General features: G+C 33.4%; 1 protein-coding gene across 1 annotated transcript; it reads right to left on the bottom strand.

The window, feature by feature from the left end:
• caly (ubiquitin carboxyl-terminal hydrolase calypso) lies at positions 1 to 7,761 on the bottom strand. Its single transcript, XM_074117785.1, has 8 exons — positions 7,353 to 7,761; positions 7,157 to 7,259; positions 6,953 to 7,079; positions 3,925 to 4,104; positions 3,361 to 3,497; positions 3,155 to 3,280; positions 2,436 to 2,566; positions 1 to 2,350 (listed from the first exon to the last, which is right to left on the bottom strand). Exons 1-8 carry the CDS (start codon positions 7,731 to 7,733, stop codon positions 2,069 to 2,071), a joined length of 1,467 nt encoding a protein of 488 aa, XP_073973886.1. The 5' UTR covers positions 7,734 to 7,761; the 3' UTR covers positions 1 to 2,068.
• Positions 7,762 to 18,409: the final 10,648 nt, after the last annotated feature.

Here is an 18,409-nt window from a genome sequence, read left to right as displayed (position 1 = left end):
TAAAGCAATCGTACTTATAATAATAAACTTAATAATGGCGTTAGACATTAAATTAGAAGCTAATATGATCTGGTATATGAATCGCGTTATCTAGGTACAATAATCACAATTGTTTATAAATAAATTTAATTGTTATTAACATACTACTTCTCATTTTGCATGATTTTTCATAAAATTAAGTTTAACAAAAATATAGGTCTATGAATTATTAAATCTTACTGTCTGTTACATTTTTCTTTAAGGCTTTGACTGAAAATTTTGTAAAATGTGGAATACTTCTATAATCACCTTAAGTAAAACTTACTGTTTAAAAAGTTAATTATGAGAGTTGATTAAACGGCAAAGGTACTCAAATCATCAAGGACCCAACTGTTCATTCATACTTCCTTAATCATCTAATCTTTTAATTTATTTTACTGAATTAACTTTTCATTAATATGATTTATAATGCATATTAGATGTCACAAACCCTTATGCTACCCATTTTCATTTATGATTATTATTTTTCTGTTAAAATAATAAAATGTGCACAACAACGTCATAACTAGTAATAAAAAACATACATAATTTTAAATGTATTCTAAATTATTCTTGTGAATTATCTTTATATGCTCTTTATAATAATCATCACATACCCACGGAAAAAAAAGAAAATAACGTTGGAGTTGGTCTATTCCTGTCGTATTTAGGAATGCAGAGTTCAATTTCAGTCTTGAATTCGTCTTACAGCAGAATACGAAAGCATAAACTGTTTACAGTTGATAAAAAATAAATAATACTTGTAAAATAATTCATTTTCAAACTACTTTAATTTTGCACTTTAATTGATTGGTGTTTGAAAAGAAGTTTAATACTCAAATAACAAAGCACTTTAATAATAATTACCAACCCTAAAAATATGCATATATATTTAATTAAATTAAAGAAAACTTTAATAATATTTCTTTAATATTAAATATCAATAAACCATATTAAGTATTAAAACCAATATGAAAAAAAAAAAAAAAAAAAAAAATTATAGATGAAAAAAGACCAGTATAAGGGGTCTGTGACATTTAATAAATTCTAAAAAATATTAATGAAAAGTTAATGCAGTAAAATTGCGAATCGAATGACACCTCGTTAATGAAAATCAGTTGAAAAAAATTAGGCGCTACGGTTTACAAAAAAGGTAACAAAAAGAAGTAGAAGAAAAACAATCTTTGAAAAAGCTGTTATTGCCCATTTTTCTGAAAAACTGATTATTCTGCGTTGTTGCAAAAAAGTTACTGGTAAAAACGAGGATATGCTCTTTATTATCATTATCATCTTAAAAGGGAAATTTACCTTTTATAGGGGGGGAAAAGGTCAAAGTTGGTTTTTTTTTTCAACATAACGCTTTTTCATGCCGTTTTTGACGAACAACCCTAATACAACTGTCTTACCGGACAGTTTTACTGCAAACAAACGTTTTAACGTTTTACAGACCTGCATCTCGATTATGCATTCTACAAAAATAACAAATAACAAAAAAGTGGATAGCAGCCGGAGACGCTCTAAATTCTAAAGCAAAGTTGGTTAATAAAACTTGAATATCATATATGTTGTCACTCAAGCAGATGTAGACAAGTTTTTAGATATTACAGCTTTACGAGCAACGAAGACACTTATCTTTCACCCTTCATTTATCTAGTTTGTTTAGTCACAAAGAATGGGTGTACCTCTCTAATTGCTCATACAATCGGTTCGCCTAGTTTAAAAAAAGTTTAATTTTTTGTTAGAATCAAACTTATTTCAAAAAGTTAATATTTCATGTTTGTTTTATTTTATGTGAATTATTTACTTATGATTTTGCATTCATGCAATCTTTTTTGTATTCATTAGTATTCCCGACTATTTTTTGTAGGATATACATCCACTTTAGTTAGTGCAAGTGCTTATTACGACTAGACTAATTCGGTCGAATGAAATCTTCAATTTGCAACTCTCATAGTGCTACACAGCTACCATAACTTACTTTCAGAAATGAAATACAAATTTTAAAAACAGTTAGAAAAATATGAATTAATCACATCAAGTTTATTTCAGTCTATCTTCTTCTTTTCTTACTATGATGGTCATTCTTCTTATTTCCTGAATTAGCGGCACTTCCTGCTGTGCCACCTCCTCCACCGCCTCCCATTCCATTGCCTGCGCCACCGCCTCCTCCACTTCCGCCTCCTATATTATTGACATGTCTACTCCTGTTGACACCACCCACTGGTCTAGTTGGTACACCCACTAATTCAGCAAGTTTTCCTTGTTCTGCTAACATTGACAGAAATGTACAAATAAACTCGTCGTAATTGTGTGTTCTGCGACAGTCATCCACCTAAAATTTTTTTATTAAAATAACATATTAAAGAATTGTTAAGTTACAAAAAGAAAAAAAGAAGGAATATTAGCAATCATCTTACTTTGTAACGTCGGCGTTTATCATTTTCATCGCGTAACCAACCTTCCGTTGACGAAACCTCAGACTCGAGATTCTTTAAAAGAGCTACCAATTCTTTTGGAGAGAAGGTTCGTCTATCTTCTTCTATGCCTCCTTTAAATTTCAGAATGATGAATATTATTGAGATATTTTTTATTTTTTTTACGTTGTGAACTTAAATCTATAACTCTAATATTTATGTTATACAGAACACCTAAAGAGGGTCATTAAACTGAAGCTCGGGGCCTTAATGCACCAATGAAAAAAAAGTATTGGCAAAATTATCTGCAACGAATACTTGAGTATAAATGAAGATAGATATTTACAACTATCTTTTGTAGACCTTAATAAAAATTGGTTTGAATTCATCAGCCTTAAATTGTTAAGTTAATTCAACGAAATGTCGAAATAATATGTACGCAATTTTTTTAGTAGGGGCACAGTAGCGCCTCGTTAGCGCCTGCAAGAATTATTTCAAATATTACTTAATGAGTTATAAAAGTTCTTAATGCATTAATTTTTTTTTGTTGAATATTCAATCGTGAGATGAGGAGATAAAAGTAATTCTTAACATCTTCGTTCTTCCTTTTGCGATGTGTTACAGAAAAACCGTGACAACACAAAGGCGTCAAAGGTGTCGTCTTTTTACCCCGCTCAACAGCTCACTTGCTTACAAATTCTAGAGGAAGGTGGGTTACAAACCTCTTGGCACCCTGATTACAACGAAGTTGTCTCTGTCAGTTGAGGTTTGAATAACAATTGGAGAAGTATAATCTTTCACATCTTGATTAACAACTAGAGGTAATTCTTCACTGTTAGTACTTTGACCTACAATAAAAACTCTTAAAATAAAAACAGGAGTATAAACAAATTAAAAATAAAAATGCACTTAAGCTAAATTGATATACCAGCAGATTCATCATGCTGTCGGTCTTTGACAAGTTGCTGAAGGGCGTCTAATACGATTTGCCTATTAGTTCGTAACATATTCAGTCTATGTGTTAAAGCGATCCTTTTATCAGGTACCACTGCCATCAAGTTAAACCTAAACCACAACCAAGATTTATCAAAAAAGTAAAACCTCAATTTAAAAAAAAGTGCTTACATGTACATGTACAGCTTACATTCAAAATTATAATTTACAGATATTTATTTCGCAATTTTATAGTGATCGTGATAAGGAAATTTTATTTCTATTCAAGGTGATCATCTAGAAAAAATTCAATGTGAGATACAACTGATAAGTAATTCTGGCCTAAGCACAAAACAGTAAAATTAACACCATCCCTAATCAGGAATATCTCTATCTGGTATATGTAATATAACAATTTTACTTTTTATGGTTTTCTGAATTCTTTGTAAACTGTAAGGAATTAGTTGGATTAAATCAAGATGTTAAAAACTATTATTAAATTTCTAATGGTAGGATAACATATCTCTTTAAAAAGGAATTCTATTAACTATTACCATACCGTATATCATTATATTTTCCACCCAGACGATCTGCAATTACACGGTAAAGTTTATCTGTCCACTCTTCAGATTCTGACCATGGTCCATGATCAATAGGACAAGGTTTCAAACCATCCAGTTCGAAAAGATGGCTATTAATAGGTACGTAGCTAACAAAATGAAAAGCCTCACCAGTGTACCTGCACAGTTTCGATGAAAATTACAATATTAATTATATAATATGACATTATATATATTTTTTTTTTTTTGGAGGGGAAGCACCGACTGCTATGCCATTATACATATAATACATTACAAATATATAAGTGATAAACATCAGAAATAATTAATAATGGCAGCATATAATATAAATATTAAAACTAGAACCCAAAAACTGGATTTCTGTTTTCATTGAAATTATTAAATAAAAAAGTCAATAATTTAATAATAAAGGGAAGGGATTAGCTATGAGGTTAGCATACTGGACTCCCACGCGGAGGTCCCGGGTTCGAATCCAGCTGCTGACCCCTTAGATTTTTTCTTCCTAGGAGCTTCTTACAGCTCACTGTCCGGTGATGGAAAGTGTTGCCTGTAACGAGAGAACACTGTCCGGAGGCCGGCAGTGCACTGAAAAAAGCTCCGGGCGCCAATAACCTTAGATGCTGACGCGCCTTAAATCACAAAAAAAAAAAAAAAAAAAAAATTTAATAATAAATCAAGGTAAAGAACTCCAAGCTTAAATATTATAGGAATTGAATCAAATAAATACAAGGCTATCGCTGATTTTATCCGACGCAGCTCGCATGATTTTTAGTATCTCTGACCGGTTTCTACTTTCTTCCAGAAGTTGATTAATCAGTTTGGTTTAGAGAATTTGACTTCAACTGTGTTTCCGTCTCACACTACACTGTGGATTAAGTGAGGGAGCTTACATAGTGATACACACTTTAAAGTGTGTTTAAAAACTTCGAAGGGTCATTATGAACAGCCAAATGACTATAATTTGGACACGCTTTTTGAAATCATTCGGCATCAAACACACAGTTACAGATGATCAAACCTCACCAAAACACAATATTTAATAAAGCTGGAATATATGAGCGTGATACATTTTTTCTGCTAATTAAAGTGTTCTTTTTAAGATTTTATTTAATTATGCATAATTTATTTATTAAGTGATTAGAATTTCTAGTTTATCAATATTCAATTTAACATTCAATTATCAACCTCGTCAATCTCAGCGTCCAGGTCTCCCATTTCCACCAACAAGGGCTGCCGCAAAAGGCAAACTTGCGGGAGAGTTTAACTTCTCTCTGATGTTCCTAGAGTAGTGTGAAAATGTGTGAGTGTATATGGAGTTTATGTGTGTGTGGCGACTAGGATCCTTTCGGGAGTTACTTTCCAGGAAGTAGCTAGTCTGCTCCCCTCTGCAGGAGAAATAAAAATGTGGAAGACTTCACATCAATGACTTCAGGGGTCATGTTATTTTTTATTTTTCTAATCAACTACGTCGTTCTTTAGCGCCCGGGGATCAATCTTCTCTGTATCATTCAAATATCATATTTTAGTATAAGTCCTGCCGAGGTGTTTACAAGAGATAGTACGTATTGATGGTGTGGGACCGAGAGATATCTTGCAACACACACCATTTTCTTAGTCGCCCTCTTCTCTTGTTTTGAATGATCCGTCGAAGCTATTTTTGGGTCGCCCATTTAGTGTGACTTTGTGAAAAACAAGTTTAAAGTACAAATCTTGTTTGGTCGCCTCTCTGAGAAGTGTGCAATACCATCAAAGAAACCTTATTTAAGTAAAAACCTGTTCGGCGATATACACACTAGCTAAAAATTGAAAATGATTTTTTTCCTATCTTGGGGGTGGGGGAGAGAAGACTGTAACTTTCACAGATCTATTGTGCCTTCTAATGTTGCAGGGCTCACTCTAAGGCTTTCTCTTCAAATTAAGATATCGGAGAGGTTTCTAAGGAGTGTACACTCTCCTCCAAACTCTGCAACTTTTCAGTTAACTAAATCTTCTTTGACGGCATTGCAGACCGTCAGAAAATGTATTGGACTGTACTCCAGTTCTCCCCGGAATCAGCAAACTCACTTTCTTCAAGAGTCCGCATTGTGATGTGTTCCCTAAACGAATGCATGAGAATTGTGGGGCAAGTTTATTGCAAGAAAAACCTAGATCATGATATTGACACCTTTGGTGAAAGCGATTTAGCTGCCTAATGGGAGTTGAGAGTTAATTCATCATTTCAAAGACTTCTTCCGGAAAAGCTTGAGGGTCTCATGCTTGAAGAAAAAAAGAAGAAATGAAGTTATCAGAAGGGATATAAAGGAAAGGATTTCCAAGAAGATAATATGAAAATATGTTTAAGTGGCACCATGTTCAAAGAATAGAGGAAGTAAAAATGGCCGTGAGGGTACTTATTGATTTCCTGAAAAGAGAAAGAAGTAGTCAAAAATAGTGATGGAAGCTGACTATACAATTGGCCAAGTAAGATGAGACATTTAAGATGGAGGGTGAGCCAACTATGTTTTCAGAGGCTGAGCCAGCAGAAAATATGTCAGATAAAACTAAGTAATAAAGAAAAAAAAACCTCTTTAAAGGCTGTAGATTTTCATTTTTACGAAGTTGAAGTTTCATGACCTGTGACATCACAAAGCTAGGGTTGTCACAGAGGCCAATTTAAATTTACTGAATAGATAGAGGACATATATTTTCAAGTGCTCTAGCTTCATTATAAACTGTTTTCCTATTTCTTTTATAGATTTTTGAAATGATACAAATACATTATGTATGTTAAAGTATGTTAACTTCAACTAACAATATTTGTTTCCTAATATTAATTTTAAAAGATGCATTAATTCTCGAACAAGCTACAACTTATTTTGTGCCACATCAGGACACAAAACAATAATAATACTCAATTAAATGGGATGATTCGGTTTACAAACATTACATTATGAATGTGGCAACTATAAGTGAATTTGGCTTCTTCAATCATTTATAGTAGCAATAATACTTCAAAAATACAAATACCTGCCAGTAGAGACGCCGCTGGTTTTGTCCAATCGTCTTTTTGCTTGCGGCATTGCATGAGAATTGTGAGCTCTAGCTAATTCAGGAGAGTTTCCGATAGCCCATCCTTTATTTTCGGGATCCATTCCTAAATATGAATGTTTCTGCATAAATAGGTCTGATGAATTTATTGAATTATTTAATGCTAATGATTGAATTCATTACCTGTAGTATGACTTTTAAGTCTACTTAAGGTTGACCCCAACTGAATATTCGCACAATTGAGTAATACCGAAAGCAGCGCATGAGTAGCACAGCTATTTGGAACCTGTATAAGAATTTATAATAAAGGGTGATATAATAATTTATTAAACACGGAATATCAACTTTCAATCTAGAGTCAATATTAACAACAACTTACCATTTGTTGAGCAAAAAATATACTATTCACTATTTTTTCATCGGTGACATACATCTCACTTTGATCTATTATCTTTCTTCTTGATCTTCGTTCTTCTATCCACCTGAAAAGAAATATAAAGCCATACACTGGGCCTTCTAAAGACTTTTGGAGGTCATATATCTCTTCTACTTGAACTCCCTTCACACCAAAATCTTCTAGTAAAAGGGTAAATAAGCCTGGATCACTTTCAAGCTCAAGCCAGCCTTCTGTTAAACGAGTGATATCAACGGGCATTGCGGTACTAAAGAGTCCTAGAAAATGAGTTAAGGTGTAGTTTGTAATTTGTCTCAAAATAATACTGTATATGTTGACACAACATATTGTAACCTGACCTGTCATATAACCTACTCAAAAATATTTCCTAAAGTAAAACCTAATAACATAAAAAATATGTATGTTTCGTATTTTTCAAAATCAAATTAAAGCAAATACTATTGTAAAATCTTAAAGTTAATTCTATAAATGTTCATTTCAATCGTCACTCGAAAATATTAATTTTGAATATTGCGGCGGCCCTCACAAATGCAAATCTTAGTTGGTCCCATCATTCCTTATAACTTAACAGTTCATGCATTGAGCTTTTGGCAAGAAATTTACGTAAACTGCTATCTCTATCCCAGTATCTTCGTTTTTAATAGTATCTCATAGATCGAGTACAAGCCTTCGTTTCAATTTATTATTTATTACAATAATTAATGCTATAACAATGATCCTGGCACTAATTCTCCACGAGTGTTAGTGGCGAAAAAATGTATACTCCTTTACCCTAAGGAAGGTTAAATTTCAATTTACGGTGAAATATATAATTTTTAGATTACTTTTTAAGGATTTGTATACTTTCCAACAAAAACGCTTATCGACTAAATTTTATATTTCTAGCTTCAGCAGTTTCAACTCTGCGTTGATGAGTCAATGTTGAAGTTTCTTGATATACTAAATTAATTTTTGCGTTAAAGTTTTTGAAGAAGATTCCATATATCTTTCCGATGTTCAAAAATGAACTCCGGTAGCAGAAATAGGAAGCATGGCTGCTTTTTGGCTCTTTCAATAGCAATGGAAAAAATGAACCATTCGTTTCATTTAAGCCACGTGATTGGTGAGTCATTACAAAATAGTGCCAGCTGTTTGTAATTGTAATTAGCAGTTAATCTATTAAATCGTATATTGTGTCCACTAAAACTGCTTTTTGTTTTTTAATGTTTATAGATTTATAGTTTTTCTTGCAATATCTGTAAGTCTGATTTTAGTGTAGACATGAATTACAAATAAAATGCATAAATGTCAATATTTAAATTGAAAATTGTGCCTACTGTAAAAGTCTTAATTAATTCAATTGCAACTCCAATATTTAATGAACTAAAGTATGGAACATTTTCTCCGATTTATTACTTTTTTTTTAAATAGTTTATCAACTGTAAAGGTCCAGGTTCGAATGGAATTGAGTATGAGAACAAGTTACATAATTGGAGAGTTCCTAAAGTATGATGGTGTGATGGTGGTAAGGTTAGTTGTAATTATGGAGCTGTCCTACGCTATCGTTAGTGGAAAGAAAATTTCTGAAGAGATGTCTTTTCGGCACACCTCATCCACAGTTAAGAAAAGAGTCAAAAGACGATTCTATTACAGTGGGATCTGCTTAACGGACCCCTGACAAAGTTCCAATCAATACTTTTGAGGGATTGTTTAGAGCAGAGGACTTCGATCTGGGTTCTGCGGAACCCTAGGGTTCCGTGGAGCGTTGACAGGGGTTCTGCGAGTGATCACCATTTGCTCATCCACAACGCACGTAAAATGGAAATCATCTATACAAGGAATTTTTCATATAAGAACAGGGTAGTGGACTGTCTTGTTAAAATATTAAATTAATAAGTAAAGTAACGCCTATTTTTTCAGGCTATAATCTATAGTCTATAATCATCTAAAACTTGTGCAGTAGTATCGAAAAAAGAGTATATATATATATATATACTCTTTCAACTGGCAGTTATGCCTTCTTTAAAGATGGACTACTGAACTGGAGCAGTAAGGTTCTCCACTCTGGAAAGAAACAGAAATGAACAGCGAAAAGGACTTGGGTGAGTTTATTGGTGAAAAGTTTACACACTTTCTTAGTGCGTGATACTAAATTTGGGAAGAGTTCTTGAAATCAGTATTCGTTTGACGAAATCCTTAGAGTAGTGAGAAAAAAAAATATTCTAATATAGTTAAGGTAACAGAAGTACAAAAGTTGATATCAACTTATATTAGTAATAGTTTTTGAGTTTAGGTATTATAGTACAATAATCTGCCGCTAGATATCAGCTCCTGGCTGAGAATTCCATAGCAAGCATGGGATCACTTATTAAAATGAAAAGTGGGATGGAGATTTCCAATTCATTAATGAATGAACTTCCCTTATATCTCTTCGTACAAAGAGAAAGCTTTTACGCATAATCACCTAGTACTTCCTATAACATTATTTATGCATTAGCCGACAGGGAAGATTATTACATCGGATAGAAATGGGGGAAAAAATCTGTTCAAACGAAAGGATTACAATGCATTCAAAACTCTTTTTATTTTAATAGGTATATTGCGATTAATAAACTTTTTTTTTCGTTTTTTTTTTCACAGGAAATGTAAGTTTTGAGGTCCCCTGAGTCAGAAAAAAGTGCTTTCTAGAACCATGGTCCCCCTCTCACTGTGTGTCAACAAAGTATCTCAAAAACTGATTATTGCTGGAGGCTGAAACTTTATATTTCATGGACTCGACTGCAATCTAGCAATCAAAATCCCTGTACCGAGAACTTACTGAATGGGATTTTTCCATTTTTTTTTGAATTTTTTTCAAAAACGAATCAAACGATTTTTTTTTAAAGTATGTACATACATTGTAGGTACTTAAGAAATTCTAAAACTGTTTTTTTGAAACATTTCCTGACAAAAATTTGATAGAGGGTACCTCTGAAAGAGAAGGGAATGGTTTCGTTCCTCTAAAGGGCTATTTGAGTATAAAGTACGGGTTTTTTGCCATACATAGAAGGGTTGGATGTGTCGCTAGTTTTCCAAGATGAAAATTCTAAAAGAAAGTACCACTTTACGGAATGAATTATTTACAGATTATTTTAAAGTATACAGATTTCCTTTGAACTTTTTATTCTAATTGCATTCCACTATTGGACTATATTTCTTAATAATATCACTCTGTTCAGAATATCTTTAATTTTGTATTATTCACACTTAAGGAAGAATAATCAAAATATTGACTATCCGGTCAAAATAATTAGCCAAATAATTCACAAAAGTTCAATTTAATTTATAGGGGTTACAATTTTAGCTTAAAATGTTATCTGATCACAAATTTCCGTCTTTGAGGATATAACTGTTCATTTTTCTTGGGTTGGTGGAATTGATGAACAATGAAAGAGCTAATGCAATGCACCTGTTTTTCTATTTTTGCTAAAGCTATTGTGGCCAGCAATGATGTTGTGGCCAAAGTGGACCTTTTCATGTTCACTGGAAAGCAGCGCGTCCATTGCCTCTTGGGGGGGGGGGCGAAAATCTGAATTCCCCCTTTTTAGGAGCTTTTAGAACAGTACGAGTACTTGTCCCTTTGGTTAATCTTACTTCTTTTTGCAGAAGTGGGTGAAGAAAATGGGAATTAATGGCGTCATGCGACTCGTGCCAATGGATGGATTGCACAGGGGTTATTGTGTCGAAAACGGTACCTCCGGATCTTCATTCTTCCAGCTGCCGATCTGTGGTATATCCCTAGAAAGCCTTGTCTGCACCACGGCTGGAGAGGTGTTCACTTTCCTTAGAACCCTCCCGATCTATAATTTGGGGATAATTTTGGAATATCTGGGTAGAGCTTTGCGGGGAGAGGGGCATGAGACACCAAGGATTATATACCTGACTGACGGCTCTCCTCTCTTGCTAGAACTCTCCTGGAGAGCTTCAATCTCTTTTAGATCTTAGCGAGCTTTCTCATGGGCATCGAGATATTTTATTCACACATACAGCTCAACTATTCATACATGCACACCAAACTTAACAATTAACAAATCTGAATATCAAAAGTTAGACACATAATTTGGCTGTTTGACAAACAGATCGCTATTCCCTTATTCAAAGTAAGAATAAGTAAACAGTAAGAAACTTGAAGACATTGCGAAAAATAAGGATACTTATGCGAATTATCTCGGTTATCCAAACCTTCAAAATGTAGCAGCCTATTTAGAGGAATGAGAAAGAGGAGAAAATCTCTAAAAATATTTGTTGTAAGATCTAAAATATCTGTAATCAAGCACTTCCCTTTTGCTACGAGTGGAAAAGAAAATAGCTACGTCAGTGAAATAGAAAGATGAGGCAAAAAGATAAATTTAAATATAATGATATTCTGATAAATTGTAATGAAGTTTAAAGAGTTGTCGTTAGAAGAATCTCTGACCTACTTGAACACCTGCGTCTTATTATTTCACTATTTATTCTACTAGTACTGTTACCTTCAAATATCTCTCGTTTACCTCGTCATCTTCATTTTTCTCTACGCTATATCCTGTTATTTTGTTCTATTGAAATCTTAGTCTTAATTAGTACCTTGTATATGTTCTAATTTCAAGGTATTAAATACATTAATAATATTGTATTAAAACTTATAATTGTTCAATAATACTAAAAAAATACTCGATTTTATTTGCAAAATAATTTTACAAATTCTAGATAGTAAAACCTTAAAAATTTTAATAAATGCTTCTAATATTTACGAGAAAACAGGAGTATTTATTTACTATTTTTTCAACAGTTGACCGGGATAACATTTTTCTCGTCAAATGTTCTGTCTTGGCCTCCCCCATTGAAGTTTCGCTGCATTATGCAGAGAAAAACAATGTACAACTATACGAGGAACAAGAATATCCAGGTGAACAAACTAAACAGAATGGTTCTACTTCAGGCTTACTATGGTAGATGAAATCCTTGACCAGTACGTAAAAATATCTCTTGTATATAGCGTTGCCCGAAAGACAGATTTAAGGTAAGAACTCTAATTTGTAAATCTGCACGATAATATTTCTATAATAATAATAATCAATTCTCTTATAATAATATTTCTTTTTACAAAAAGTCAGAGAAGGTAAAAAAAGATAAACTAATATCATAACTTTACATTAACAGATTAAACGAGTTGTGCTCCTCCTTAGCTGTGGTAATATCATTAGGAGGTTCGACAGGGAAGTTAGCCATTACACAAGAGAAATCTAGAAGCGAATGAATTGGGCAGAATGTTGAGATAAATCTAATTAGAAGTTTGAGGAGGGTCGTACGAATTAGTGAACGTTCTATTCCCATAGTGAACACTTGTCTATGTAGAGAACTTTATTTGTTTTGTAGTTCCTCCCATGAGGTCGTAGTCGATAAATAAATCTCCAGAATACAGTAGCTCAATATTTTCATAATATTTTATTAAGATTATGGATTATTTATTTCTCATGGATTTGTTGAAGCTGTAGAAGAATACTCTATTAAGATTAATGAACAAAGATTAATTTTTAAAAATTTATATTATAGTTTGTTCTAGGAGACACCATCTACATTGCAAGATTATATATTTTATTTTCCATTATTACGGTGCTTTTCTTCGGTACTCTTTGTTCTAATATTTTCGATTTTATTTAATCAAATCAAATTGTTTTATAATACATTTTCTTCAAATGATAATTAGTCATAATAAAAATTACAATGGGGAAACGGATTAGTTTAATTTGTAATGCGGTAGACTAGTAAGCGAAAGTAGTCCTTAGATTTTCTCTTCCTAGGGGCTCAGATCTGACGATAGAAAGTGTTGTCTGCTAGAGAGAACACTGACTTTCCAGAGACTGATAGTGCACAGAGAAGATTTTGACACTAATGACAATAAATTTTGACGCTTCTAAGAGGAAAAACATATGTAAATAATAAAAATACCTTCAATGTTTTAATTGCTTAGATCAAGATAACCTTTCTAGGAATAAGTTGATCCTTGTAGAATGTAGTGGCAATGAAGTAGTTCAGTTCGTGGCGGGTTAGGATCGGATAGAAATATTGAATCCAAGAAAGTCGAAGTTTAGAAAGGTGATGAGGATTTTGAGACCATTGTGGTGAATGAACGTCTGCATAATCCACAGGAGCTCTTCTGAGGATTCAGATTGGATACACTGACAACTTTGTGGTAAAATGTGTTGCAAAAGTGTGGTACAGTAGAGATGGTAAAGTAAGTTCTAAATATTAAATTTTTTTAATTGAAAGCTCTACTCCATTAAAAAAATTACATTAATATATACTTCATTACGAAGAAGGATTCAACCATCTTATGGCCACCTATCTGAAAGTTTCTTCGAAGACCAAATTCTAAAATAAATCAATAACTTCTTTTAGCTAATAGCTTCTACATTATTATGCATTTGTAGTTGCATAAATTACTCAGTATCAGACTGATTAGTGACATTCTGCAATCGGGTTCTACGACTTTATTGCGCAGATGGCACTGGACATACCTCCATCTGCCAGATGACTTTATCATACGTACACATAGCCATACTGTGGCTCTCCTAGTTCGGCTTATCAAAGCCAAATGTTCACTTGCATCTGTCTTGTTTTAAAACATGTACATACTATAAACTGGCTGATTTAGGAAGCAATGACTTATTTACTGAATCGTTTACAAAACCTATCATCCAAAGCTATAATAAATGTCCCGCTTGAATACTGCAATCAGCATTTCTTATTAGCTAAATACGTTGATGATATTTTCAATCTTTAATTTAGTTGATTATCTGTTGAAAATTTATGCCCAAAAATTGCTACCAGAAGAGCGAATATTAACTGACTGGACTATAAGGTTAGCATACTGGACTCCCACGCGGAGGTCCCGTGTTCGAATCCAGCAGCTGACCCTTAGATTTTCTCTTCCTAGGAGCTTCTTACAGCTCACTGTCCGGTGATGGACAGTGTTGTCTATAACGAGAGAACACTGTCCGGAGGCCGGCAGTGCACTGGAAAAAGTTCCGGGCGCTAATGACCTCAGCTGTTGATGCGCAAAAAAAAAAAAAAAAAAAAATTAACTGACTGGAAACAGGCTGACTTCTAAAAACAACTGATGCCAAATTTATTCAAAATCTGAAATTCAATCGACTTTCTCTAACAAACATTCTCAAGGATCTAACTTAACCATTTTCTATCCTCGAATGACAAATAAAAATGTCGGTTCGCTGCAATTAAAGTTGTCTTTGAGAGGCTTGATGCCGCCGCTTTACAGAACTTCTCTTATAGCTTATAAATTAGTACTGTTGAGGCTTACTATTGGGTGATGGCTCATCTACTATATTTATTTTAAAATTGGTGACAAACACAATGGAAAACCAAGTCGTACTGACGTTCTCATTGGTACTGAACTATTCTTCAATATCTTGAATTGCAGCAGATTTCCCTCGACGTGAGATTGCGAAAGCTTCAGTATTCTAAATTAGGACGGATTGCAACACAAAATTTAGAAAAGAATTACAGCCTACAGCTTCATCCAACACTGCAGTGTGTGTGTAGATACACAATAGACCAAGATTACTTACTAACAACAGTGAATTTTTCAATGAATGGAAAAGAAATATGTCAAATATATTTGACTTATTAGAAGTATTAGAAATACGAGTATATATGACTTCCCAACTTGAGGGTGGCTTATCGGTCGTACATTAAAACACATGGATTTAAACTCTAATTGGGTTATCATTTGATTTGGAAGTATTAGCTAATGAATGCGTGTTTCGCCTCATGCCTCAACTGCAGTAGTGAACAAAATTTGGCTAAGGTTTAAAAGTCAAACTTCGGAGTCTCTCTAAAAACTATACCACATTTACCATCCGATGCCCAGGTCTTCTTACTTACCAGGAGTAAAAGAGGTGATCTTAGAATTTCAATTTTGTTGAGAATAAGTTAACCAGAATGATGACTTTTAAGTTTCTGTCTCAAAATGCTCTTGAATCGTCTTCCCATTATCGTTTCAATTTGAAAACGTTAGTGCTTATTTAAAGTTAGCAAAGTAATAATCGCCTATTTTACTAGGACGCTAATCTATCTAACAAATTAAGTATTGTGGTCGAAGCAGATATATTTAAATAACTACAATGATGATCATCGACTATCAAGGATTAGCTACGCTTCAGCCTACATTTCCGATCATCCCCTATCGACCCTTTTCCTGTTCCTTTTCTCCTGTTATCTATCGCCAGTAGCGGCAATCGACTGTTATCTATCTTCTTTGTGTGTTCCAGCCTATTCATTCATCATTTTTTCAGTGCCTACAAAATTTGGTGATAAAATTTGCGTTTTTATCTACAATGCACTAATTTTCCAAGCAGATATAAATTTAGTTAAATGGAAATCTCAAACTCTGGGAAGCTTCCACTTACAGAATAACCACCCTCTCTGTTCATGATTGGTTTGTAATGAACTATTACATTTTATTTGAAATATTTTTGTGGTAAAAATGATTTTAGAGAGTTCTGATTGTATATAGAATTCGCTTTGAATTGAAACCTAAGTTTGATGGAATCGCTGTACACCATCTAGAACAGCATGGACACACCCCAGTATCCGGTCATTATGAAATATTTATTTACTAATATTTACTTTTTCTTAGCTTGCCGTTGATAAAAATTTTATGAAGTTTGTTACATAAAATATAAATGGGTACAGCCATACCACACAATATGTGTATCATGCTAGTATTGAGTTTGTAGTATGCATTAGATGTTAGAATAATCCACCTGGCTCATAATATTAGTAGGCCACGTGCCTAAACACGTGTCTACCACATAGACCACGTGCAACGATATAGTATGGTCACGTGACTGTTAACATGAGTCACATCAATTTAAAGAACAAGACTTTACTGTCCGGGATATTCGATTTCATTCTCGACAATATTCCATAAGGTGAACGAGAATTGCAGTGTCATTTATGCAATATGCATTCAATAAATTATTATTTATAAAAACAAATATTTGCGAAATTGATTTTGTCTATGAAATGACTATTCTTGTGCATCTATGATTGCCAGTGTACATTATAGTTAACAAAATTGCTTGGGTTTTACATTGATACAAGGAAATGATGGCTGAATTGGATCTTTGATAAAATCAAAAAGTTCTCTGATTTTTGCAAAAGTGTTATATTTTCTTTTAAGTAGTTCAGTACCTGTACATGATGAGAAAAATTAATGAAAAATTAATAAATATTCAGGCGGGGTTTATGATTTACTACCAACTACTGGGAGTTGTGGATGGAGGCAATCAGATAACTTCAATTTCTGATAAATCAAAAAAATGCCAACAATAAATGGAAACTAGAATCGCAATACAAATTAACTGTATCGCTTGGTTACTCTGGTAATTTAACTGAAACATTTCTTTTCCAAATTTGATCTTCAGAGTATCTGGACATCTGAAGGTTGAGAAGTTTTCTCGGGCGAGAGAATATTTATTCTCTATAAATTTCCTTTTTTGTTCTTTGCTGACGACTTGGTGTTAGTATAAATATTGATCATGTCTTTTAGTTCAATTTAAGTCCACTCTGAAATAACCAGGTGCGTAAAGAGGATTATTTCATCGGGTAATACTAAGAATGTGAGGGTTTAGAGTTTAGAGTAGTTAGCAAGTTTTCAGGTAAGATGTCAACAGCAACAACAACAAGAAAGTTGCATAAAATGCGTGCAAAAACACCACTTCCCAGATTATTTGCAGCACAATTGTACGGTCCTGGTACGTCCCACGGATCTAGTTATCATCAGCTAGCATTTCAAAAATAACGCTTCACACTTTTATTACTTAAAGTTAGTATAATAGATTTTCTTAAATGTAGGCACATTACAGACAAATGTTTATCAAGATATCTTACATAAAGTTCTTTTTTTATTGTTCTGAGAAAATTATGTGAAAAATTAAAAGGACACAATAAGTTTGGAGTATATCCTATGAGAATTCTCTCATAGGAATTTTCTCACACAATTTGTGTATTTTCCGGAAGTCTTCTAACATCTACGCCAGGTGTGCTTGTGGAAAAAGATTTTGTTTTTATATGTATATTGTTTCGTTAGTATACAATCATAAATAGTGTTGAATTTAATTATAGCCACTTAATTTTGTTTAATACAACAACTACAAACACAGATAGTAATTTTTATGGATATTAAATTTAAAGCTCAGAACCCATGATAACTTGGACCAAGTTACTTGGTCATTTTTTTAAATAAATTTAAATTTAAGTACAATAGTTTTTTTTTTTTGCTATCGAAATTCTATCTTTTTCTTTGTTTAATGTGCGCCAACAACTGAAGTCTTAGTCGCTCAGAGACATTGCCCTGTCGGCCTCCGGACTCAGTATACCTATGCAGTCCAACATAAGACAGTGAGTTAGTTGCTGAGGGGGCCTAGTAATGATTATTGCTTCATATTATTACAATTTTAAGCTTTAAGTGGTCACAAAAACTGTAACTGTTTGGGGGAAGTAGCGGAGTCTTGGTCAGGCAGTTTCTTAAAAGAAAAGAATCAAGTTAGAGAAATATTAATTTCACAGAAACTTCAAAACACAAAAATTATGGGAATTAGTGACAGAATAGTAAAGAAGAACGATGCTGGGCTGAATTTGTAGGATTTGATTCTTCGACCAGTGTACAATTGATAAACAATAAATTTGTATATTGTAGATTTTTTTTTTTTTTTTTTGGCGCATCTACAGCTGAGGTTATTAGCGCCCGGAGCTTTTTCCAGTGCACTGCCGGCCTCCGGACAGTGTTCTCTCGTTACAGACAACACTGTCCATCACCGGACAGTGAGCTGTAAGAAGCTCCTAGGAAGAGAAAATCTAAGGGTCAGCTGCTGGATTCGAACCCGGGACCTCCGCGTGGGAGTCCAGTATGCTAACCTCATAGCTAATCCCTTCCCTATATTGTAGATTACTTTCTTTAACTCTAACTCTCTTTATAAACAATTATCAACAAAGTA

This window comes from Rhodnius prolixus, unplaced genomic scaffold, assembly GCF_049639745.1.
Source record: "Rhodnius prolixus isolate KJV_2025 unplaced genomic scaffold, Rpr scaffold_1, whole genome shotgun sequence".
In the NCBI taxonomy this organism is placed as follows: domain Eukaryota; kingdom Metazoa; phylum Arthropoda; class Insecta; order Hemiptera; family Reduviidae; genus Rhodnius; species Rhodnius prolixus.
Note: the sequence above shows the minus strand (reverse complement) of the source record. Positions and strands in the feature narration are given on the sequence as shown.